General features: G+C 36.9%; 1 protein-coding gene across 4 annotated transcripts in view; it reads right to left on the bottom strand.

Annotated features, from left to right (window-relative positions):
* LOC134753523 (synaptotagmin-7) overlaps positions 1 to 26873 on the bottom strand; it is a 643705-nt gene that overhangs the window by 101407 nt on the left and 515425 nt on the right. The window contains exon 1 of one of the 4 annotated variants that reach the window (XM_063689423.1): positions 14588 to 15394. The exons of the other annotated variants lie outside the window; for them this stretch is intronic. Coding sequence (XP_063545493.1) covers positions 14588 to 14712 — 125 coding nt within the window. The 5' untranslated portion in view covers positions 14713 to 15394. Of the gene's footprint in view, positions 1 to 14587; positions 15395 to 26873 lie in introns of those variants that run through there. 4 annotated transcript variants of the gene reach the window in all.

The raw sequence follows: 26873 nt of genomic DNA, 5'->3' as shown, positions 1-26873 counted from the left end.
CTACACTTAGCTGTATAAATTAACCTCGTAAGACCCACCATAGAAAGTTTTCCAATTTTTAATTTGAACCTTATTCTATAAGTAAATTGGAACGAATCTCGTTTGTTTTACAACGCAATTAAACAATAGAAATGCAACCTTATTTGTTTCATGAAAGGTTCAAATTAGATTGCAACGAATATGTACATTTTAATGTACATTTAGACACGAGGTTAATGCGGTGTCTAGTTGGCATAACATTAAATTGTTCATATAAAAGCCGAATGTATGTATTTTACAATTAATAAAAGAAGCTTTTTTGTGTTATGTTACCGTCTAGTTCTAGAGTCAAAATTAGTATTTACTGAAATATTTTTTATGTCATAACTAATTTTCATCGAGGCACTTTGCGAAAACTACTTTTGACTTAAAAATCCTAGTTTTAAGTATAGAAAACGTATTTTCACGAAAACGAGGGCAGGGGGCTTTTACGATAGCATAATATACATGATGATAAGGTACAAACAAAAACATCAGAGATTGAAATGAGATTTATGTGGACTATGAACACGAATACATAAACTTTAATGAGAAACTTTATACAAGAGTAAATCAATAACAATAGCGTAAAAACTTCCAAGGCCACACATTCTGTATAAAACATCCGGAAACAATCATTAGGGACTCATATAAAACAGGGTAGCAATAACAAACACCCGTATTAAGTTGTTTTAATGGATTAAACGTGGTTTCCCTATTGAATAGATGTACTTTTTAGCTTTCATAATTAAGTTAAGAGCAATATTATATAACTATAGATAGGTTATACTCGTACATAAGGACCACCAAAAATACTTTCATATTTCTTTACCAACGAAGAAATTTGTTATTTTTATTTAATTTATATGTCGGTTTTGACACTGTCAGTGACTCATGGAACAGGTAGAATGTCGTTTTAAAATAAGAGCGTTATGGCGGCGGCTAGGTTTGTGTGACTTTGACTTTTTCATACTCATACAGGTAGAATATATTCGAATCCTGGGTTGATTTTTAGTTAATCTGAATCATTCGAGAGCTTTAGTCTCTCCCATGATGTTAGGTTTAGCCACTAAGTCGGTAGGTAGCTCACAGACTCCGGTGGTTGGGCCATCTTGAAAGAATGGATGAGGATCGGAATGCGAAAAGAGCATACTTGGGCCGCCCAGCAGGAAGACGTCCTGTCGGACGCCCCAGGTATCGCTGGTGCGACATGGTGGAGGCGGATCTGCGCGAACTTCGAGTCACCAATTGGCGAGAGGTTGCACAGGATCGAGAAAAGTGGCGCTGTCTTGTGTCGGAGGCCAAGTCTAATTTTGGGTCGCTGAGCCAACGGAGTAAGTATTCGAGAGCTAAATTCTCCGCCATTTCACCAATCAGAATGCAGGAAAAGGAGGCAGGTGAAGGAACGGATGATACCAGTTTAATGGAACGAGGCGAGGGGATTTATAGCAAGATAGCGGAAAAGGGTATGAAAATGTGCGATTTAGATGTATACCGAAACTGGTAGAAAGATTTGGAGGCTGATTGTGATTTAACAATTCGTTATTGATACGAGTATCATTAGGAAGTGTATCGTGTATCCTATTAACACTGTATTAACAGTATTTATATTTCAATAGTAGTTTATAGTAGCCAAGTTTGAAACTGTAAATGGCTCGTTTTTATTCAATTTTGAATATTTACCGACACAAGTCTAGAACTGAAAACTTCCGTTGATTTCGCAACGATTTTACATGGAATTGTTCCAGCTAAATGGGAACTTGTTTGGTAGTTGAAAACTCTGCACGTGCATTTGAATATAGGTACTAATACTTCTGTACATTACAGTCAGGGCGTCTCGCTAGCACTAATACATGTACCAAAGAGAATAGATAGTATTAGAGGGTTACGCAGCGTACTATACGTAGGCACGCCTAGCCAATATACCAATGGTTTGCTCTACGACAACGAAACGCTTTCTGAGTGATCTCTTACATATTTATGTCATCATCATCATTAACTTAAGAGTTATTCTCTTGTCGGTGGAGTATCTTCCAGCTTTCCCTATCCCGCGCCAGCTCTTTGACTTTTTGATACGACACGACCCCTACTTTTTCTTTCACTTGATCTAAACACATATTCACATATTTATGTATTTAATCTATATTGTACAAAAAAAATATACAAACGTACTAAAGGCGAACTTCATGCTTTTCGGCATTATCCAGTCAACCTTTGGGCAATGCAGATAAACATATTAGTGCCGCAGGGGATTTTAGTGGGTATTCTCCTCCTCTCTCTGACTAACAGAGGGAGCCTTGGGAGGAGCGAGCCCCACATACCACCCCCCAATGGGCTTCCCCATTGCCCGGGGGGCGAGATGCGTAAATGCATTTACTCCTGCGTCAAAAAAAAAAAAAGGTTAATATGATGTCAAAATGGATGCTAACTAATGAAATGAGAAGCACACAAGGTCAGTGATATATTTGCGGGCCATAATCTATTTTTCACGCAATTCACGCTGAACCTTTTACCATCTCCACATGATTTTCGACCTAATTTGAACCGTTTAAGGTCCAATTTTGAATAAAACCGAATGTTGGTTAAGACTATTTAGTTTTAAGTAGAAAATAGGGTTGGGTATGTTTAGGGGTTTATGTTACAATTTTGTATTTTATGGCTAGAGCCAGGTGTAAATTTAAGTGGAAACTTTATAATTAGTTTTCATGATGGATTTATGACTCCGAACGCAGACAGACAGACAGGTGGATGGAAGGTTAGTTTAGTAGTGTTCCGTTTGGCAACCTTTAGGTATGGAAAAATTATAATAAAGTTATATTTGTATTGGATTAACGTGGTTTCAAAGATAAATAATTCAATATCTGCAGTTTCTATCTGTGGAAACTTGTAATTGGCTCACTTGTATGTTATTACCTAACTTGTTACTTTAGCTGTAAGTTTTCCTAGCAAATAAAATAAAATAAAATAAATAAATATCAGCACCGGAATGCGATGTATTTGAAGCAGTTGGGTGAAATTGTGTGATGAGTGTATCAGGTTCTGCGAGGCGATGGATAAACGAGAATATTTTGTAATCTATTAAATATCTTCGTTTGTTGTATTTTTGCTAGTGTTACTGTTTTTTTTTGTGTAAACTTTTATTGAATTTCACAGTGAATTAGTACTAGATTCGAACCAAGAAAAGTCAAGTAAAGCAGAGATTTTGACAGCACACGCAGTGCAACTGTTATTTATATGTCATTATTTCATAGAAGTTTGACGTTTAAAATAACCGGTCAATTCGAACAATGTGATAATTACTAGATACGAGAACAATACGAGATCTAATAGATACGTTATAGTTTAGTTCTCAACTAGTTATCTTTTGCAGTTCGATTCGAGAAACCAATTGTCATTTCACGCTACAATTATTGTGACGTTTTGGGATATCCATTAGTTAGATATCAATTGGATGTCTAAGTAATATCTTAAGCAAATCTTAAAGAGATCGTTCAAGAAGACATTCGGAATCGCGAGAATGTCAAATTTGACATGACTTTCTTAAATATCTCGATATCGTTTCTGTTTAATATCTAGTTGATGTCTAGATCTATGACACCACTTACTCGAAGTACGACTCGGGTATCGTAGATTACTTAGAACTCAAACTAGAGACGAACACTTTTATTGTTTTCTTTTCGATTAACCTAGCTAGGCATTACAAGTGTTGCTTCTTCCACGGTCCACACTAGAATGTCGCAACTGGCCCGGTTCCCCCTAGTCGCCCCCTTCCAATCACTAATCACCTGTCAGATTTCCACCAATCACCGATCAGTATTTTCGCGCCATTTACTATAGACGGCTGTCTGTGGTAAAAATGGCGTACCGCGCATTCCATCGACTAATCCTCAATAAGTATTTATATTTACCCGCCATTTCAATATATACGGATATTGTCTATTGAAAATAACAATCAAATTAAGGCTTCTAAACGCGAACCCTAACAGATCATTGTTCGAATTGGCCCGTAAGAAAATAACACTTGTACTGCGTGTGCTATCAAAATCGTTGCAGACTTATCTCGGTTTGACTCTAGTGACCCTGCCTATGAAGCCGATGGTCCCGGGTTCAAAACCTGGCATTTATTTGTGTGATGAGCGCAGATATTTGTTCCTGAGTCATGGATGTTTTCTATGTATTTAAGTATTTATAAATAGTACCTATATATATTGTCTAAGTACCCACAACACAAGCCTTAGGTATTGATGAGCTAACTGTGGGGCTTAGTCAATTTGTGTAATAATATCCTATAATATTTATTTATTTACTATACATATATTCACTATATTTTACGATAAAATCATCATCATCATCTTCCTCGCGTTATCCCGGCATTTTGCCACGGCTCATGAAAGCCTGCGGTCCGCTTGACAACTAATCCCAAGAATTGACGTAGGCACTAGTTTTTACGAAAGCGACTGCCATCTGACCTTCCAACCCAGAGGGGAAACTAGGCCATATTAGAATTAGTCCGGTTTCCTCACGATGTTTTCCTTCACGAAAAGCGACTGGTAAATATCAATTGATATTTCGTACATAAGTTTCGAAAAACTCATTGGTACGAGCCGGGGTTTGAACCCGCGACCTCCGGATTGAAAGTCGCACGCTCTTACCGCTAGACCACCAGCGCTTTCTTACGATAAAATAATCTGTACTTATTTTATAACACTGATACTCTAAAACTTTACCTATTCTATCTATAAGTATTTAATTTCTCCCTACAAGTTGCGTCATCAGCACTGCCAAGTTAGGTTAACATTAGTTGTTTTAATGGCTAATATCGGGTAATATCAACCTGTATATTACCCATTAAACATCACCCTGTATAGTACCCATTAATGTCTTTAGCTAATGCATTATTATTACCTTTCAATATACTTCTAAAGTTACAAATTTATATTCTTTACAAATATTATTATGCTTAGAAATTTCGCTATTAAAGGGGCCCACTGACTATCAGTCCGCCGGACGATATAGGCCTGTCAGTTGTTCGGAACTGTCAAATATTTTTCTAACTGTCAGGCCGATATCGTCCGGCGGACTGATAATCAGTGGGCCCCTTTAGGTACTACAAGTATTTCGCTAAAAAAATTGAACATCGCACGCAATTTTATTAGATCCATCGCACAAATAATTTACACCAAAACCCAAACACAATACAACCTTGAAGCCACAGACAGAACTTGTATTATTCATCAAACTTTTGGGACTGCCTGTTTATTATTTATCAGAGGTCCAACCAATTTCATATACCGTACGGTCGAGTTCACAAACATCACACACTGGGCACACACATGCGATGAGCACAGATATTTGATCTCGGGTCTTGGGTGTTTTCTATGTATTTATGTATTTGTATATTATATATATCGTTGTCTGAGTAGTCGTGAGTACCCACAACACAAGCCTTCTTGAGCTTACTGTGGGACTTAGTCAATCCGTGTAAGAATACATACATACATACATATAATCACGCCTATTTCCCGGAGGGGTAGGCAGAGACCACGGATTTCCACTTGCTACGATCCTGACATACCTCTTTCGCTTCCTTCACTTTCATAACATTCCTCATACACGCTCGCCGGTTTAGGGTGCTCTTGACCTGGCCTTTCTTCAGGATTTCCCCGATCTGATCAGAGAAAGTCCGCCGAGGTCTGCCCCTTCCAACTCCCGTTTCTACCTCTCCCTTATACACTCTCTTTGTTAGCCTTCTTTCACTCATTCTTTCCACGTGTCCAAACCATCTCAACATACCTTTCTCAATTTTAAGAATGAAGATTTTTCCGTGTAAGAATGTCCTAGTTATAATCATCATCATCATCATCATGTCAGCCGATAGACGTCCACTGCTGGGCATAGGCCTCCCCCAAGGTCCCACTCCGACCGATCCTGTGCCGCTCGCATCCACCGAATTCCCGCGACCTTCACCAAGTCGTCGCTCCGTCTAGTTATAATATTTAGATATATTTATTTATAGTTAGTTTAATTAACAGCCCATTCGAACTTTAAGACGTCCAATATTACGTCTAGATACGATATGGACTCGATATGTCAGTGTCAAAAGTGACGTTTTTATTTGTAGAAACGTCACTTTTGACAGGTATTAAAATAAATTGCTTATTTAAGTCTGTGGTTTGTTTACGTGTACCAGTATCTAACTTTAAATGTTTTTAATTTATTTGTTATTTATATTATAATTTGATTTTGACCCATGTTCTTTTACTGATATGTGTTATTATTGTTAAATAACAAACGAAACCGTCAACGCCATCTAGCTGAGAATAGGCCAAAGGTTGGTATTGGTGGTAGCGCCATCTGTGCGAGAATCGTTTTTTCTTGATTTCCGAGGCACGTGTTTTCCTTAGACTTTATTCATCTTAAACGGAGATATACACGGTGGCTAAAAAATAAGTGAAATTCCGTTGCCAGGAAGGTTTTGGAATTATACTGAGCAACTTTTACTATGGGACCAACCCCGAAATCGCGAAAAAAAAAATTGGCTCTCATACATTTTGGCTGGTCCGTTTTCTATGAGAGGGTAAATTTTTTTTACGCGATTTCGTGGTTGGTCCCATAGTAAAAGTTGCTCGGTATAATCCCAAAACCTCCCTGGCAACGGGAACCTTTAGCGGTAGAGCAGTAACTAAGCTACGTGTGCTACGTTGGAGCTACGCCGTGACGTAGCAGCGTTTATTGCGCATGCGTAGCAATGTAGCAAACATCGCTCGTAGACTTCTGATACAACTATTTGTAATTAGTGTCAAAGCTCTTTAAACAAGGATAATAAAAAAAAACTATTTGTAAGGCTTATAGGCCAATTCGAGTTTCAGTTATTCGATCTGTTTCCGATATGATCTTCAACCACAAACGGCACTTTTTACACTGACAGTACAGTATCATATGATATCGGAAACAGATCGTATAACTAAAACTCGAATTGGCCTATAATTATTATTATTTTATTTTTATTATTATTTTATTTATTCAAACAAAACTTATACAGTCTGACAGTATACACCAAATCACTGACACCAAATTATGACTGTTATAGCACTTAACTTTTGACACTGACAGATCATATACATAACAAATTGGGGTCCCGTTGTTTACATAATTATTGAGTCATAATGTAATGATTGTCAGATTATCAGTAGTCATAATTCTGAAACCGTTAACTTTTCAGTATTTCCGTAAGGTTATCCTGTAGATAGGTTAGGTTAGGTTTGTTTTATGGCAATCCTGAAAAGTTACGCGTTTCTGAGAAAAACCAAATTATGACTAACGAAAAGCGGACAAACAATACATTATGACTTAAAACTTTATGAAAAAAATAGACCCCAATCTAGATCAGATTCATACCCTGTCATGATCTGAGTTACTAGGCCACTATCAGGCCAATTTGTGCTTGAATGTTGTAATTTCGTCACCGTGTGTATCGCTCGCGCCAATACATGTACGGACAAGTACAAGCGAAATACACAATACCTGAATGACATGCGTCTTCCTCGCGCCAATACAAATTCACAATATCTGAATACATTATTTAGATTTCGATGTTCGAAATGGCCTGTACTGTATGTCTTGCCGATCGCTCGCGCTGATTTGTCCACGCGTAACGCACTGAATCTAATATAAATATTAGCTTGTAAATAAATCTGATGTTTATTGTAATTGGTTTCTTTACAATTTTTGCAAAATCATTGTTTTATTTACGAAATTACCAATACATAATATAACATAATTATCCAATTACAGTACCATAAAAATTAAATCTAAAATAAATAATACTAACCTTAAAATTAAATATTAAAAAATATGCCCTGCGGCATGGTACCGTAGATGCTGGCAGCATTTCCTCGCTGTACCGCTAGATTTGTTTCTTACATTTTTCATTCTGTTGACTTAATAACAAAATCAGGAACTTACCTGTAACAAAATAAGAATTGGTTAGTTGTCACAAAATACACAATATTCAATATACATACAGGCTGTCCCAAAATTCAACAAATACGACCGAGGTAAAAACAACCCTTAACTGACTTATTAGCCCAGTAAAGATACGGTTGCGCGAAACATAAAATTATATTTGCTAGTTTTTTATATCTTTATAATAAAATATTCTCAGATAATGTATGAAGGAATCCTACAAAAAATATACCTGGAATTAGGTGAATAGGAAAAAAAATTACCGCTTTTTTTCACCTTTTTCCTAAATCAGTAGAAATCGAAATTTAAGATAACCAAAGCTAATAAATGTACATACGATGCGTATAATATGTTTTTAGACGCTTATTAAACGACTTAGAAAAGGTACTTTCATACAAATCCAAAAAAAGGGTTAAAATAGGTGCATACATACTTGTAGGAAAGCATACATACCAGCCTACCGGAAAGCATTAAACGATATTTTGTTAGATTCTAGTTCGTATATATTACTCACTAGAATAATGATAAAATAGTTAAACTAAAAACATAAGCTTTTATAAATTATTTACATTTGCCATACTTTTTGTACAGCTTTTATAAATTACATTTGCCATATTATTTGTAAACTGACTGGAGTATATGAGAAAATCATTAATTTTACCCATTATACAACCATGTGAAGAATGAATCATTGTCAAACTCTACAAAAGCTCGATAAGGGGCATTGAAAATGTTGAATAATGAGAAAAACGTCGACGGAACGATCGTTTACAGGACAATTCGAACCTGCACCTGACATCAAACCGATATTTCAATGATATTGGAATCATATCAGTTAGCTGTCACTCGCGCGTTCATTTTGCTCTGACTTGTCCATATATATGTATTAAGGAGCCATTTGAGAGTAGATTTTGTTTACTTTTAAAGAGGCCGGTGTCGATTTTAGTCGCAAAAATGTAAAATTGATAGATTTAGTCGGTGAAATTGTACACCTTTTGTTACCTAATTGAAATAACAAGTACTGGTTTCTATTAGCACGTCTTCTTATCTTACCTTTTATCAGATCAATTTTTTGAAAACAGACTCACTAAATTAGTAATGTTGGCTTTTCTGATGGACGTTTAGGTAAACGCGCGTAAAGCACTGATTTTGTCGCTCTTATTTGTAAATTTCGTAAAGTTTGGACGGCTAAACATGGTAATTTTGTATTACACATATCCTGTACTTGACGTTTATCAGACTACATTTTTATTATTATGACTTTGAAGTAGTGTAAATGAAAGTTAGACGAAATCAATTTTCTCCAGAAATTACTTCAAAACAAGCGACAATTTCTCTGAAAATCGACTTAATTTCAACAAAATTTTCATACTTAAACAATCTACTACATTTGCTGAAACTATTCTTATACATCAATTTGTATAATTTACCACCATAAATTTTTGATGAATTTTTAAAAACTACCCCTTCTTTTTATAAAATACCGGTGACGCACGCTCGCGACCTGATTATTAAAAGGCAAGATGAGAAGACGTGCTAATAGAAACCAATACTTGTTATTTAGATATTACGTAACAAAACGTGTATAATTTCAACGACTAAATCTATCAATTTAAAATTTTTGCTCCAAAATCGACTACGGCCCCTTAAACACTAACTAACAAATTCAAAATTTGCCAAAAGACAGTTCTACTATCAATCTGCTAAACTATATAACACCATTAACGAGCAACTTGATATTTACCCACAGCAACTATATGACTGTAAAAAAATCGTTATTGAATATCTAAAAAAGTTAACATACGTAGAAATTGAATCCATTTTGCAATAATGTAATTTAAAATAGATACTTCATGTAGACACACACACACACACACACACACACACACACACACACACACACACGCGCGCGCGCGCGCGCGCGCGCACGCACGCACGCACGCATGCTCAAGCACAAGCATGTTAAATAGAAATAGAAATTCATGGTAATATTATATAATATGTATTAAATTAAAGTTAGTTTCTAATCTAAAGCACCTAATGTACCTATCTTACCTTATAATAAGTATAAGCTTAAGATTTAAGATAATTTTGGTAAACCTTGTACTTAATGGAAGAGCGGAGCCTTCTGGCACAAGTATCTTTTTACTTAAAAGAAGGTTCTTGTTTCGATCCTAGTTAAAACCTGTTGTGTACCCAATAAATCATTTTTCATTTTCATTTTCATTTTTTTTTTCATTAAAATACCTAAAGATAAGTATAGATAGATAGAAGCAAACGTCGATGCGTTGTTTTATACACAGTGGCTAAAAAATAAGTGCATTCCCATTGCCAAGAAGGTTTTGAGATTATACTGAGCAACTTGTACTATGGGACCAATCCCGAAATCTCGAAAAAAAATTTGCTGTTTCATACATTTTGCCTGGTCCATTTTCTAAGGCAAATTCAACTTAATATGTCTCTGTATAAAGTAATATGGAAATGCAAAATAAACTTGATTCCCTGAAATCTACGGTCACAGACATATGTAAAGAATAAGGACTGGTAATCGTATTTAATTTTTAAACAGAACCCTAATAAAAATTTAATTATGTCATACTTTAAACAAGTAGAATTTTACACTGAAATCGTCAAACACGTATAAATTAGTAGTATAGAAAATGATATCGTAGTAATGAAAAATAGTAGAATAGAATGTAATCTAAAGTATCGTGAAGTGAGTGTGTGTAGGTGACGAAGCCTGTAGCTGTCTGTATGTAGTAGTCCCGTTTTTACCCTTTCGGTACGGAACCCTAAAAACGGTCAGTCATATTTTGATCCCACAGATCCAGAATGACGCTTACGATCAAAGATAACTGTACAGCACGGAAGCCATTACGTACCTATATGAAGTTTTTCATGAGTGCGAACGAGGCAGAATACAAATGAGCTTTATTTAAGCTTAACAACGGCCGCTAGTGGCTGCTTGAATGTGCCAAACGTATTTTGGAATATATTGTTAAAAAAGCAAATAATTTACGGAATCACATGTTATTTTCTCCAACTGCCGTCGGGTCTCTGCGTCCGCAAAAACGCCGAAATTGAACAATTAGTTGCTGGACCAAACATCATTGGTGTGATAAAGGCGCAAAGGCTTCGGTGGCTCGGCCATCTGGAGCGAATGGGAGGCGATCGGGCGGTGAAAAGAGCGTTTGAGGGCAAAACCGACAGCACGCCGCCCGGTCGGGCGACCTAGGTACCGATGGACGGACCAGAACGCTGATCTGCGCGAGCTCCAGGTCCAAGACTGGCGAGAAACTGCACAGGACCGGGATCAGTGGCGAACTGTCGTGTTGGAGGCCAAGACACACTTAGGGTCGCTGCGCCAGAGAAGTAAGTAAGTACATATTATTTTAGAATTATAAACTTTATATGATTTTTCGTCGCACTGCTGATATTTAACAAGCAGTCTTGTTCATTGTATAGGGAGATCTGCGTTATTTACACGGTTTCTACAGATACACATTATATACCTATGTATAGCTTTCTCCCATTATATACCTTAATTTAACTATGTGTGTAACTATGTGTGTAACTATGTGTGTAACTATGTGTGTAACTATGTGTGTAACCAAAGATAGATATAACTCCGTAATAGATGGATACAGTCTAAGGAAAAAACGTGCCTCGAAAATCACGAAAATTTGATTCTCGATCAGATGGCGCCACTAGTTTTGGCCTACACTCATATAGAGGGCGTTGACTGTTGAGTTTGTTATTTATAATTTTAACGCATACCAGTGAAAGAACATGGGTCAAAATCATATAAAAATAGTTAATGCAAATAAAAAAATCATTTATCCATATTTTAATACATTTTATCGTATTTTAATAAATATTTGTTTTTAGTTTTAAAGTGTGCTGACAGATAGTGAATTTACTGGGGTTACAAAATTTACTATGACAGTACCGCTCTAGTATAAGTTACTCTATGGTGTAACTATGTTTTTTTTTTTTATTTATTGTTATATAAAGAGAACATACATTAATTTCGTTACAAAAATTTCGCCAAACTGTGTAACAGTTTGTTGGCGGTGTAACAGTTTGTTGGTTTGTGTGTAACTATGTGTGTAACTATGTGTGTAACTATGTGTGTAACTATGTGTTTAAACTCGCGTTTAAATTAAATATACAGTGTCGCCGCATGCAATTTGTATTTTTAATTGGATCCCGCCTTTATACAAAGTTACTCATTTAATCTGTGTTTCGTCTACTTAATTATATGTTTAAATTTTACTTAATTACGTTTACCTATATCCATTCAAAGGGTTTTAACTCAGAAAGCTTGTCTTAGTACTAATTTAAGCATATGATATGTCTCGTCGGATATAAATCCTCTGATAGAAGTTTCCATATAAAATGTTCCCGTTCAGATTATTCAATGTTCTTAACTGTTGACGACTGTTTCATTTAATATTTACGTCACTCATTGGCGTTTATTTTTAAGTGTAATAAAATTTTAAACTAACTGTAAGACCGTTTGGCAAAAAACGTGCAGAAATAATACTTAGAGCATTTCATTTGAACTGCAATTTCTGAAAATTCTTTTTGGCACATTGCAACCCGAAATAGATAATATATAAAAAAAAATAAAAAAAAACACTATTTCAGACAGTAGTCCATATAAATAATTATGCTATAATATTATTATCTAACTTAAACTAAGAGTTGCTTCAGTCGCCATATGACTAGTCTTATATTTATTCTATATTTACTTTTTGTTCTCACAATTATAATAATATTAATTTTGGATGTAGGTTTTTTCTCATAAAACCTTTAGCTTTACTAACAAACAATGGAAAGACGTCGTGATTTGAAGTACAAATAACATAATTGTATATTTAAAAAAGTTGCGATTTTTTTGAAAGAATAGGGCCCATGCCTTTTAGACAATATTGAAAACAGAGGTTTCTATATGAGTTGCCTTGAATCTTTCAGTTTTGCTTTTTACATACTTTTGCCAGTAATAAATGTATGTATGTATGTATAAACTCTTTATTGTACAAAGACATAGAACACAAATATGGCACGGAAATAGGCAGTACAAAGGCGAACTTTCCCTTTAAGGGATTTCAACCAAGGGAAATCAACCTACATATACACTCATCACACACAATAAATTAGGGAACCAATAATTATAACAATTTTAATTTTAACTCATAATTTTAAACTAACACGGGACTTAATCGCGTAAAAACTTAGTCCCGTGTTATTTTAAAATTATGAGTGAAAATCGCGTTAGTTTAATTTTAATTTTTAGTTCATAGGTTATTGTGTCAAGAAATTTATTTTTGTGTAATAATTTGACATAGAATTTTTAGTTTGTCATTGTACTTGTAAATTTTATTCATTTAATCATTTAATCCAGATAACATTGATCCATAATTAAAACATACAAAACATTTGCAATAAAAATAAAAATAAATAAGATAATAAGATAGATCCATTAAAATTAAATTGACTAAGCATTTGATAATTGAATGATAAAATATAAAAGATCTTGACAATTAATTGATGGGTAATAATAAAATTAATTGATTATTAAAAAGATAAAAAATTTAAAACTATAAAATTGTAATTAAGATATATTATGCACAGTCAAATTTAGTTAAAATGTCAAAACTTAAAACTAAAAACAAAACAATAAGATAGGAAACAAGTATTGTAAATATTGCATGCCTTCTCTGGTAGTGAGTACCTAAGACACGTTTATTTTTTAATGTTATCACCTTATGTAATCTAGGTTCTTGCAATAAAATTATTGATTGATCGATTGATTGAATATTGTCTAGGTACTGAATACAAGATAAGAGGTCAAGGTCCGTTAAAATAGAGAGACCATTAGAAAAAACCAGCCAAGTGCGAGTCGGACTCGCGTTCCAAGGGTTCCGTACATTACACAATTTTAACAATGTATTTTTTATGTGAAATGTAAGTGAAATGTCTTTAAAAAACCCGTAGGGGTCGGATCAAAAACTAAGTAATTAAGTCCGACTCACGCTTGGCTGTATTTTCGGAGATGGTCATTTTTTGTATATTTTCTTGAATAACTTATAAAGTGTTTATCCTAAAATTATAAAAAAAAAAAAAAAATTGAGTTTCTTACAATGAGCTCTTTCATTTGATATGTAACACGATAGAGTTTGAATAACTTTGTTTCTTAATTTTCTCATTTACCCCCCAAAAGTGGTACCCATGTTTAAATTTTATTTGTTTACGTTACATGTCCATCTCTGGGTCACAAACTTACATATGTATACCAAATTTCAACTTAATTGGTTCAGTAGTTTCGGAGAAAATAAGCTGTGACAGACGGACAGACAGACAGACAGACAGACAGACGCACGAGTGATCCTATAAGGGTTCCGTTTTTTCCTTTTGAGGTACGGAACCCTAAAAATAGCTATTACCTATAGTATTTTCTGCCCTCCTAAGCCAAAAGGCGGCATCTCAGAAACAAATGAACTTAATGGAACTTTCAGATTATCTTTTTAAGGTACAATTTTTGCATACAATTTTTATTTGAAATAGAGATTTTTAGCTAAGAAGGCCAGTTTTAAATTACCTCTGTGCATAGTACTCGAAGAATGCCACCAAGATCTCAATAGATCTCGTCATAGCTGCCCACATTTCGTTCGGTTTGCATTTTGACCCCGAGAGAGAGGGCAGTCTGCTAGGGCCGTCGGACATTTAAAAAAAATCACATTTCCAATCAACACGTGTTACTACCTAGCGTACTACAACGCAAAACGACAAAATTTTAAAAAAACAACACTACAAAAAAACTGGCCACTATTATTTCCACTTTAAAAAACACTGCGTTCTTTATTTAAATTGAAATCGGCGCTCGATTTTTTTTTCTATAAGGACGCGACACGCGAGTGTACGACCAAGGTCTCAACTGAAAACTTACGGTACGCGCATGCTCAAAAACACTGTACGCAAACTCGGCCATCCTGATAAGACCCCCGTCCTCGCCCGCGCCATATAAAACTTTCTAATGTATAGGGGTTTTCTAGTAGCATTTAAAGGGTCAAATGAAAATGGTTACGTTTAAAGTATGTAAGCTGTACTTGTACAGGTATCTAAGAATCCACAGTTGGTTTTTCGCACATTGGCTTTTGTTTTTATTACAATCGATGAGTGGTTTCGTTGTGTTAATAAAGTGATTGTTTCCTCATGTCTGGAGAAAGTAATTATTATTTAATACGTATTGTATGGCTTTGTTTTGCGAGACATTAAATGTAAATAATTAAATTTCTGGCGGTCAAAAGGACATACATAAGGTTATTCATTATGGTGTAATTTTGTCTGTCTGAAGGGTGACTACGTAGGTCATAATGAACAACCCCACAACCTCGAATTCGTAAAAAAGGAAATCTGATATTCCATAAGAAGCTGACATGATTATGATTCGCCGAAATGTATGAGACAGCATCACGATCAGATTTTTTTTTATACCACCTCGGTGGCAGCGCAGCCCATACTGTAGCCCCTCGGGAAAACCTCGGCCTGATGACAGACAGACGGACAGAGGGACAGACAGACGGACAGCGGAGTCTTAGTAATAGGGTCCTGTTTTTACTCTTTGGCTACGGAACCCCAATATTCATGTCTAATTTTCATTTTCTTTTCAGTTGTATATTATACCCTCCATACCTTGGTAATATAAAATAGGCAGTGATATAGCCCAGGGATCTAGCAAAGGCTTTATCTTCTGTCATAAGTTTTGCACGTCGCGTTATATCGTTTGTTCCCTTCTAAGTACCTGGCTATACGCCACCTCTTGCGTTTTTAACCTTAGGTGATCTGAGGCATAAGTCCCAGCTTTTTTTAAACGTCATAGTCTTAGAGGCCTCTTGTTCATTTTTTTGCACATAATATATATTTGCTGTCAGTCCTGAACAGACTATTTACAACCCTATGGACTGTCATAATATTCCGCGCGAGCATTCAAATATGAAAAGGAGGCATCTAAAAAATTTGTAGCGAAATATTATGTACTATCGGTGTTTATTACTATAGTAACTTACTTAGTGCTGGGACTGAAGGGTGAATTTTATTATGTACAAAATTTGGTACCGCATGACTTAGGAGGCTAGTGTAATATGCTTTTGAACGCCTCACACAATTGCAATAGCTCAATGTTACTCGCATCATCCATACAATGTAGTTACCCCACTAAAACCCCGAGTGAAATATACCATTATATTTTCCAAGTGTGAGAATTCCCGGCTTATTCGGAGCTTTATACAAAATGCAGCGAGTTTTACGAGAGGATTGCCTCGCTTGCTTTGATACCGTACACTTTCAGATGTACAACTATTTTGTACTAACTCGTATATCTTGTTTTTATATTCTTACGGCGGATAGGGTCCAGCTAGAAGGGCCATCTTCTATAGTATTTTTCACATTGTTTTAGTACGGTAAAATATAAGTTTAAGTATAAGTTAGACAAAGGGGGATTGCCTCGCTTGCTTTGATACTATACACTTTCAGATTACTGGATGTACACCTATTTTGTACTAGCCCGTATATCTTGTTTTTATTCTCTCACGGTGGAAAGGGTTCAGCTAGGAGGGCCATCTTCTATAGCATTTTTCACATTTCAATTCAATTCAATTTTTCAATTCAATTTATTCAATAAAGATAACATGATCTTAATTTTTGTTAGTATATTCTTAAAAATAATGTTAGTACTTAAAAATTAAATTTGATTTTACATTTAAAATTATTTCATTAATTACAGGACAACACACATGATCAGCAATCATCTTTAGGATGCTGTTTGGGCTGTCCCTCGTTCTGCTCAGCAGAGACGCTGCATTTTTGCGCAAGATTGCTGCAAACCCATCGGTGCGTGACTCCGCGAACATGGTGGATGCGCTGCAGAATTTGGGCAGGCCAATCAGCATCCTAAAAGCATTGTTGTACTGCACCCTAATAGCATTGTATGACTTTTGGGTATATCGGACCCACAGGCTGCCAGTGTAAAAAGAAGAGCAGTATGCCTTGAAAAGCGTAATTTTCACTGCTTTTGAACACCTAGCAAACCTGCGGGCCTGCATGTTCGCCCTCACACACAATGCTCTTCGCTCTCTCTCCATATCGGCATCGTCCTTCAGATCATCAGTAACAACGTGGCCGAGATATTTGAAGCGTGTGACTCTCGTGAGGGCGATGCCGTTTAATTGGACGGGAGGTATAATTGTGGGATACTTGTTTCCAGCCTTAAAAATCATTATCTCACTCTTTTTCCCGTTATACAACAGACCGTGTGAGGAGGCGTAGGATTCACATACAGCTATAAGTTTACGGAGCGCCCCAATGGAGGGAGCCAGCAGTACCATGTCGTCCGCGTAACTGATGTTGTTTAGGCATACGCCATCAACATGGCACCCGACATGTGTACCGCTGAGCTGCTCGACAAGTGCGTCTACATACAGGCAAAAAAGTAAAGGTGAGCTCAATCCACCCTGACGCACCCCGCACTCAAGCCTGTATGGTTCCGTAGCCTCACCTGCCCACCTCACACGGTTTTCTTGGTTTAAATACCAGTACCTGAGAAGATGGATTAACTCTGGCGGTAACCCAGACCTATGCAACTTAGCCCACAGAATATCATAAGATACAAGGTCAAAAGCTTTCGTCAGGTCCAAAAAACAGGCATAAATAGGCGTTTTTCTGTCTGTGTAGTATCTGACAGTGTGCTTTAAACTGAGAATGGCCATCTCTGTTGACAACCCAGCCCGAAAACCGAACTGAGCGTCGTGTAGTTTTATGCGTGCACTTAGATAGGAGTTAAGCACACTGTCAAACACTTTCGCTACAATAGTCGCTAATGATATAGGCCTGTAATTTGTACCATCCGAAGCATCACCGGTTCTATTTTTAATGATAGGCACCACCAGGGTCTCCATCAACTCAGGCGGTAAATAAGAGTGACTCAAGCACAAGTTGAACAACAAGGCTAGTACTCGAGGTAGATGGACCCCGGCATGTCGGAGATGTTCGACGCTTAAGCCGTCATGACCAGGCGACTTGCCCCTTCTCATTTTATTTATTGCTATTCTTACGTCTTTAGCGCAAACACAAATTGACAAGTCACCCTTCAGAGCTTCGAGATTCCGACACGACGGGCCTAAGGGTGAGCTAATGGTAAATCTATCTCTAAATAAGTTGGCAATTTCTTTAGGACTTGAAACTCCATTGATACTCACAGGTACGCCGTTCTTGGGATTTAGTTTATTTGTAGCCTTCCAGAAAGCCTTAAAGTCGCCACTGGAGTGATGGGATGCCAGTAAGTCCATTTTGATTTGCTCTTGATGGTTTTGGCACCATCTGAGCCTCCCTTTAAAGATCTTACGGGCCTCGACCATGTCAACATAAACCGGTCCAGAGCCCGGTTTCCCATACAATTTCCATATATCAAATGCAAGCCTAGCGTGTCTGTGAGCGTCACTTACATGCATGTTCCAACCTGTTAAGCGCTGTTTACGTCCATTCATACTATTTTTATGTGTTACAGTAGCCGCATGACACAGAACCTCAATTACATCCTTATATAATTTATCAATAAGGCGCTTATGACATACAATTTCACAATAACTACTACAACATTCTTGAAACTCTGTGGGAAAATCTATAGCCTTTAATTTTAAATTACAAATTTCCAAATATTCATTTATTTGGTTCACACACATTGCTTTGGTACGGTGATAGATGTCATGTCAATACATATTTTTAAACTAAATCGTCGGGGTCTATTACTTAATGGGCGTCCCCCAAGGATCTATTCTTGGCCCATTCTTGTTTCTCGTCTATATAAACGATTTGCCTTATATAGTTAATGGAAAGCATAAGTTGGTTCTCTTTGCTGATGATACATCTATTATACTATCAAGGAATTTGTAGAAGATAAGGATGCATTTATGTTAAAATAGAATAATTATGTATATATAGTTATAAGTTGATATGTAAAAGAGCTAGCTTAAGCCTATTTACAGAATAAACATTTTGAGTTTGAGTTTGATTTTGAGTTTGAGTTTGCGGTATAAAGTTAATTAAACTTTATTGCACAAAGGTATACAATTACATCTTAATCACTACATAGTATAAAACAAAGTCGCTTGCCACTCTGTATATATGTCTGTCCCTATGTATGCTTAGATATTTAAAACTACGCAATGGATTTTGATGCGGTTTTTTTAATTGATAGAGGTATTCAAGGGGAAGATTTAGTAGTAGTGGTAGTAGTAGTAGTAGTAGTAGTAAAACTCTTTATTGTACAAAAAGAAGCATAGAACAAGTCAAAGATTTATAATTATGTATAATTTGTAAAGGTTTTGTGTAAATTAGTTGAACTAGCGTGCGAAGCCAGAGCGGATCATGTATTTCGTGCGTCAGCAGTACAGCACCTTCGCAGCCTCTCATATCAGTCGCACGGTACGCGCGGCCGGAGCGGCGGCCAAGTCTCAGGCGGCGGTGAAGCGCATAGTATGCTCCATTGGGCTCGGGATATATTTTCGTCCCTTTTGCGGTGGAAACTGCGGGCTGCTGGGTTGCTGACGCGAAACAATTTGTGCGTGACATAAGCCGACTTAGGCAAAAGAGAGAGGACCGAATCCGAATCGTTTCTGGTGCAGAGGCTGTCCATAGCCATCGAGCGGGTTAATGCCGTGAGCTTTAAGGATTTGCACCGGAAGCGATAACGACCGAGTTTGACTAAATGTAGTTACTTCATGTACTCATAATAATTACGTAATTAATACTAACGACTATGGATTTGTAACTGTCTGAAAATAAATATTTTTTTATTTTTATTTTTATTTTAATATTTTAATTATATGTAAGAGATAATATAACTTGTAAACTAAAAAAAATATATTTTCAAAAAAGTAGTTATGGTACATTTTAAACTTATACTAGGTTCGCCAAACTTACTTTTAACGGCGAAATGATGCACTCATTTTCAACGTTAGTACCGAAACGGTATTGAAATAACTAGGTAGCTTTTTATAGCTTCATCCCATGAAAGAGAAAAGGAAAACAACACTATTTTTTACAATATTTTATTTATTATTTATGTATATATGTATTATTTTTTGACATTGCCTAAATCGTAAAGACTGTTTCACGGGCCACAATCGTGTATATAACAGTAGGAGGATATAACCAAATGGAGTAGCCATTGACAGGCGATCCGTGGCGTCTCTGTTTGGTTATATCCTCCTCGATATAACCTGACAAGATTTTATTTGGCTTTCGGAATGTTGCAGATTTTCAGTGGTATTAATGTATTTTCCTTTTTTTTTATACCACATCGGTGGCAATCAAGCATACGGCCCGCCTGATGGTAAGCAGTTACCGTAGCCTATGGACGCCTGCAACACCGGAGATATTACACGCGCGTTGCCGACCCTAACACTCCTCTCCCTCGTTGAGCTCTGGCAACCTTACTCCTTTCTTTCCTTATAAAGAACTTTGACAATAGACATTGAAAGTCATCGAATGTCAGCAATGTAAACAAAAAGAAAAGATTTCACGGAAAAAGCGAAAGAAAAAATATTTTGAATACAATAAACCATTTACATCAATAAAAGGACGAAGGATTGCGTAGAATTCCAATAAATAATGTTATGAAATTAGTTGTTGACATGACCGATACTGTTATTTTATTTGACTATATTGACGTATGCGCATTATTTCCATAAAAAGGGTACACGGAAAGAACCTGTCTAGTCATTTTAGTAACATTGGGGTGCATGGAAGGAGCCTCCCCGCACGACGCACTACGAGCAACTGATATTCCTACGAGATATCCCAGCGTCTGGCGCACCCCGGGCAACGGTCAACACTTGTACTATCGGCGAATCCTTCCACCACGATGGTTTCACTGAGTTCCAATGCGAATACAAAGTAACATTTTGAGTAATCGCGTTTTTAAAGTTTGGAACAATGTCAAAATGTATGATAATTCCGTGACTAGGATAAAAAAAAAATGTGTTAAATATATTAGAGAGTCGTGAAAAGCTTGTGTCGGATATTGAGGGCACTCTATCCAGAGTTTCGGTGTGGGGCCGGGACAATTTAGTGCGATTCAACCCCACCAAGACACAAGTTTGCGCGTTTACCGCTAAGAAAACCCCATTTACTGTGGTCCCACAGTTCGAAGGCACAGCCCTTACCATGTCAGGGAGTATTGGGATCCTCGGTGTCGACATCTCCAGTGACGTCCAATTCCGTAGCCACCTGGAAGGGAAGGCTGATCTGGCATCCAAAAAACTCGGTGTGCTCAATAAAGCACGGCGATACTTTACTCCGGGGCAAAGACTGCTGCTATATAAATCGCAAGTCAGACCCCATATGGAGTACTGCTGTCACCTTTGGGCAGGAGCACCTGGATGCCAGCTTGGACCCTTCGACTCAGTCCAAAGGCGCGCTGTACGAATCGTCGACGATCCCAAACTCACAAGCGGTATCGAACCTTTAAGTCTAAGGAGAGACTTCGCCTCCTTGTGTGTGTTCTACCGCTTGTACAATGGGCTGTGCTCTGAAGAATTGTTTGACATGATGCCAACGGCCGCTTTCTATCACCGCACCGCTCGCCATCGGCAGGGTGTTCATCCTCACACCCTAGCACCTAAATGGTCGCGTACTGTGCGGTTTAAGAGGAATTTCCTCCCGCGTACGCTTCGGCTGTGGAATGAGCTCCCTGCCGAGGTTTTCCCGAGGGGCTACAGTATGGGGTTCTTCAAAAAAGGAGTGTACAGGTTTTTAAAGGGTCGGCAACGCGCGTGTAATATCTCTGGTGTTGCAGGCGTTCATAGGCTACGGTAACTGCTTACCATCAGGCGGGCCGTATGCTTGATTGCCACCGACGTGGTATAAAAAAAAAAAAAAAAAAAAAATTATACGGCGGTAACAAAACATATAAGTAATAAAATCATTAAATGCTCTATATTTTGAGATAAAAATCTCATTTCCCGAAAAAAGTGACTAGACATGTTATTCCTGTGTACCCTTCATATATAAGCTGCTTGTAGCGACACTATCTCAGGGCCAAATAGAAACTTGTAAGGCGTTATGAAGTGTTATTAGTTTCGTGGTAATTGTGGGAGTAATACAGGGTAAGGGTATATATATATTAAGGGAGTTGGAAGGGGCAGACCTCGGCGGACTTTCTCTGATCAGATCGGGGAAATCCTGAAGAAAGGCCAGGTCAAGAGCACCCTAAACCGGCGAGCGTGTATGAGGAATGTTATGAAAGTGAAGGAAGCGAAAGAGGTATGTCAGGATCGTAGCAAGTGGAAATCCGTGGTCTTTGCCTATCCCTCCGGGAAATAGGCGTGATTATATGTATGTATGTATGTATATATTAAGGGTAAAGGCTACATGCTAGATGCATCATCTATCGCGCCTGCTGTTACAAGCTGAAAGGATTTCATTTGGATTTGATTTGATTTGGTTTGATTTTGTTTCACCCGGTGGCAAAATATGTTTAACCCTCGTGCCTTGAAACCGTCGCAACGCTCAAGATTCCACTTCTGCGATCGCGCCATTACGTATAGTATAACAGAAAATTATAGTGTTATTCAACTTGGTGTACTTTTCTTATTTTTGGATATATCTGTTTAATTATTTTTATATATAATATAGAGGATATTCACAGTCATTGTGTATAAATTTTGGACTAATCCATTCAGCCATTTTCAATTTAGAGTAGTTCAAAGTCAACTCTGAATTGTGAAATTTTTGATCATTTTCTAATAAATTTTTTAGACCAACTAGTGAAAATGTTAAACTATGTTATATATTTGTAATCTACTCACAATGCCCTTTCATTTGGTACCCCACATGGTATGTTTAAAAGAAAAAAGTTAAAAACTTTGTACTGCCGATTTTGTGACGTCACAGTTATCCCCCCACACTCTTAGAAAGTGACAAGTTGTTATTTCGTACTCAGTAGAGTCTACCGAACACAACGATTACACTTGTCGGTAGTATACTGTACAGTCACATCGAATGGTGTTTAGGCCATCTGGCCGCTGTACTATACGTGCACTTCAGCTGGTTTGTGGACTTTGTGGTGTGTGTGTCGCGGCCGCTGCTCGGAACCATCGCTCGCGAGCGCGAACTTTTAGCCGAAGTGTTTCGGCAAACTGTGTCGCCAAAATGATTTTTATTTAGTTTTAAGATTATTATTATTGTATGTATGTTAGTTTGTAAGGTTGGGCCTTATGTGCCTTAGTTGCCAGAAAATATATATTTTTTTTTTTTTATTGTAATAGGGGATATTACTGCAATGTTCTGCCACCAGAGTGCAGCACTAGCCTTTTTAGTAAACCATAAAAACAAAACAACCATATAAGGCTGCGCGTGCAGTAAAGGGTTAAGTAGGTAAGTTTAGGTTTAAGATAAAGTTAAGTTGCATATCAACAGCTAACACAAACGCAAAGGAGCCTCGTCTGCCAACAAACCACTGTGTGGTTTGGCAGAAGAAAATAGGTATTTAGTTGTAAGTAAGATCTTTGAATAAACGTTTATTTATTATTTATTTATTTTTATTTATAGAATAACTTATACATACTGTGCCTTTAACAGGTTTTGACAAGTTTTTAGAGTTAATAAAATATGACATTGATGCATCAAGGCGGTTTGTTTACAGAGGATCTACCGGGAAACGCGAATGCGAAATTTCGCTATCTGCCTCTTTATCGCTCGAATATGCAAGAATGACAAAGATTTTAGACAACGAATTTTCCTTTTTCTTGTTTCACGACCTATCGCGAATACCCTCAGATTCCCGATGATTCTCAGATGAGGGTCTACCCTCAGATTGTGGTAGTGGCGCCACCTACGCAGAGTTTCGCGTAATATTCCCTATTAAGGCAAGCGCCGGGTTTTTAATTTTGCTTAATTAGACTTTTCCATCAATTGTTCTACTTCCACAAACGTTCAGAACAACAGGGCGTGTTCCTAATTACTCCATATCGTGTTTTCGAATGGCTGAATATTTAATACCTTTAAGTGTTTCGCCTATGCCATAGCTTAATTATGCAGATAGAGACCGGTCAATTCGAACAAACGTGATAATTATTATTATTCACAACGACGGGACTTAATCGCGTAAAATAAGTTTTAAATTTACCCCCGACGTTTCGAGGACGGCGTTGTCCCCGTGGTCTCGGAGAACTCTCCGGGTCTTCTCCGAGACCACGGGGACAACGCCGTCCTCGAAACGTCGGGGGTAAATTTAAAACTTGTTTTACGCGATTAAGTCCCGTCGTTGTGAATAATAATGAGTAAAAATCGTGAAAGTTTAAATCAACGTGATAATTACTAGATACGAGACCAATACGAGATCTAATAGATACGTTAAAGTTTAGTTCACAACTATAGGTAGTTATCTTTTGCAGTTCGATTCGAGAAACCAATTGTCATTTCACGCTACAATTATTGTGATGTTTTGGGATATCCATTAGATATCCATTGGATGTCTAAGTAATATCTTAAGCAAATCTTAAAGAGATCGTTCAAGAGGACATTTGGAATCGCGGAAATGTCAAATTTGACATCGTTATCGTTTCTGTTTCATATCTAATTGATATCTAGATCATTGTTCGAATTGGCGCGAGAGTCTACTAAAATTAACGTTAATGTCAATATAGGACTTGTGTATAGGCGATGAGGGCACGCCTAGTGATGTGCCGTGGGAATTTTCCCAGAACAAGGTATATTCCCTTATGGGAAATTCCTGGGAAATATTCCCCAATTAGTTTGATGCCAAGTGCTGACTGAATTTCTGACATCATCATCTGGATCGAAACATGTCGAGCTATTTGACTTGATAATACGTGAGTGACCCGTTTTATAATAATTTAATATGTTTGAGTCTCACGGGAGTTTTAAAGCTGTATTTTTTAACTATGGTTTTTGAAGCTAAATAAACTAATTACAGACATAGATACTACCTTATCCTATTGTAAGTATAAAGTTTCAGAGCAAACTAGCTACTCGTTTTAAAATCAGAGCGTAACTACGTTTGTATGGAGAACCGAGCTTGCCGGGGACCCTTAATATTAATAATTCTAAATTATCGTTTTAAATTAGAGTTTTGAATGATTCACGGTTAGTTTCACAAGACTTATATTGACTAGTCACCCGTGAACATGATGCATATAACTGCGTCGAAATATCGGGAGCTCACAAATAATACAAAAGGTAATCACGGTCTATATCCCGGTCAATATAAGTCTATCGTTTTAAAGTCAATTCTATCAGCCAACATTATAAAACAACTCAAAACTTGCATCAACGTACCTGCCACTGTTGTAATTAAAATGCAACTTTCTCACTTTCTCATCAGTTTTTGAATAATAAAGAACGTTTACGAGCTAAAAATAATTTATCGTACTTAAATTGTAATTAAATTTCTCGAAATTTAATTTGTGGCCATTTTCTTAACTGTAATGTAAATAAATTCCTTCTTAGAATTCCTACATTTTGTTAAGCTGAATGATAAATATCAGTTTTAATTGCCGGGGACGCAGAAGCTCGCTTCCCTAATAGATCTCGGCCTGATTCGAATTTCAAAATACGTCAAAAAGCTACCCCAGTAGCATTTATACGTCATTATGACGTCAGCGACTTCATTATGACGTAATAATGCCGTCATTATGACGTCGCTGACGTCATTTTGCTACCTCGGATATAACGGGTATGTGGGAATTTTAAATAACTATTGCTTTTTTCGATTTGACATTTTTACATTCTTAATAACAGATTCATTTAAATTTCCCGGACCGATATGACCTTCAAACCTTCAAGAAAAGAGCGTATTCCCATCTTAAAGGCCGGCAACGCACTTACAGCCCCTCTGGTGTTGCGGGTGTCCATGGGCGGCGGTAATCGCTTACCATCAGGTGATCCGTCTGCTCGTTTGCCTCCTATTTCATAAAAAAAAAAAAATTTAGTGATTTGACATTGGCTATTATTTAAAATTCTACAGTTGACATTTAATTTAATTTATTAATTCGTTTTAATTGTTTTTTCTTAAAACAATTATGTAACAAATGTAATGTGTGTTTTGTATATGACATTTATTCCGGTTTTAATTAATGAAATCTTATTTACTTAAGTTAAGTTGAAATTTGTATGTCTATCTTTTTGTTTTTAGCAATTAATGCATGTTAGCCATTAAGTATTAATTGTAATGCCAATTAGCACGTAAAGTTTAGCTGTTAGTGCTTATTGAATGAAAAATAAATAAATGATATGAAATGAAATGTCAGTGTCAAAAGTGACGTTTCTTCAAACAAAACCGGACAAGTGCGAGTCGGACGCGCCCACCAAGGGTTCCGTACTTTTTAGTATTTGTTGTTATAGCGGCAACAGAAATACATCATCAGTGAAAATTTCAACTGTCTAGCTATCACGGTTCATGAGATACAGCCTGTTGACATACAGACGGACAGACGGACAGCGGAGTCTTATTAATAGGGTCCAGTTTTTACCCTTTGGGTACGGAACCCTAAAAACGTCACGATACCATAGACATAGTATATACAAGTAGTTATAGACATGAAACCGAGCGACCAGGGGTAAGAGAAAGACATATTCATGTATGGCATAATCCTTTTTCTCTTTCACTCTAATAAATTTCGGTATTTCGCCATCGCCTCCTTGCTATGATGCCATAACCCGACCATGAAAAAATGCCCGGTCGGTGATAAAGACAAAGCATGGCACTATTTTCTCTTTCCTCTTATAGGAATCGCAATAAGACTATCTTTCTCTATCAAAGAGTGTCAGGCCCTTGGTTGACACTGACATATCCGATCCATATCGTA

This window comes from Cydia strobilella, chromosome 27 (assembly GCF_947568885.1).
Source record: "Cydia strobilella chromosome 27, ilCydStro3.1, whole genome shotgun sequence".
NCBI classification, from domain to species: domain Eukaryota; kingdom Metazoa; phylum Arthropoda; class Insecta; order Lepidoptera; family Tortricidae; genus Cydia; species Cydia strobilella.
Note: the sequence above shows the minus strand (reverse complement) of the source record. Positions and strands in the feature narration are given on the sequence as shown.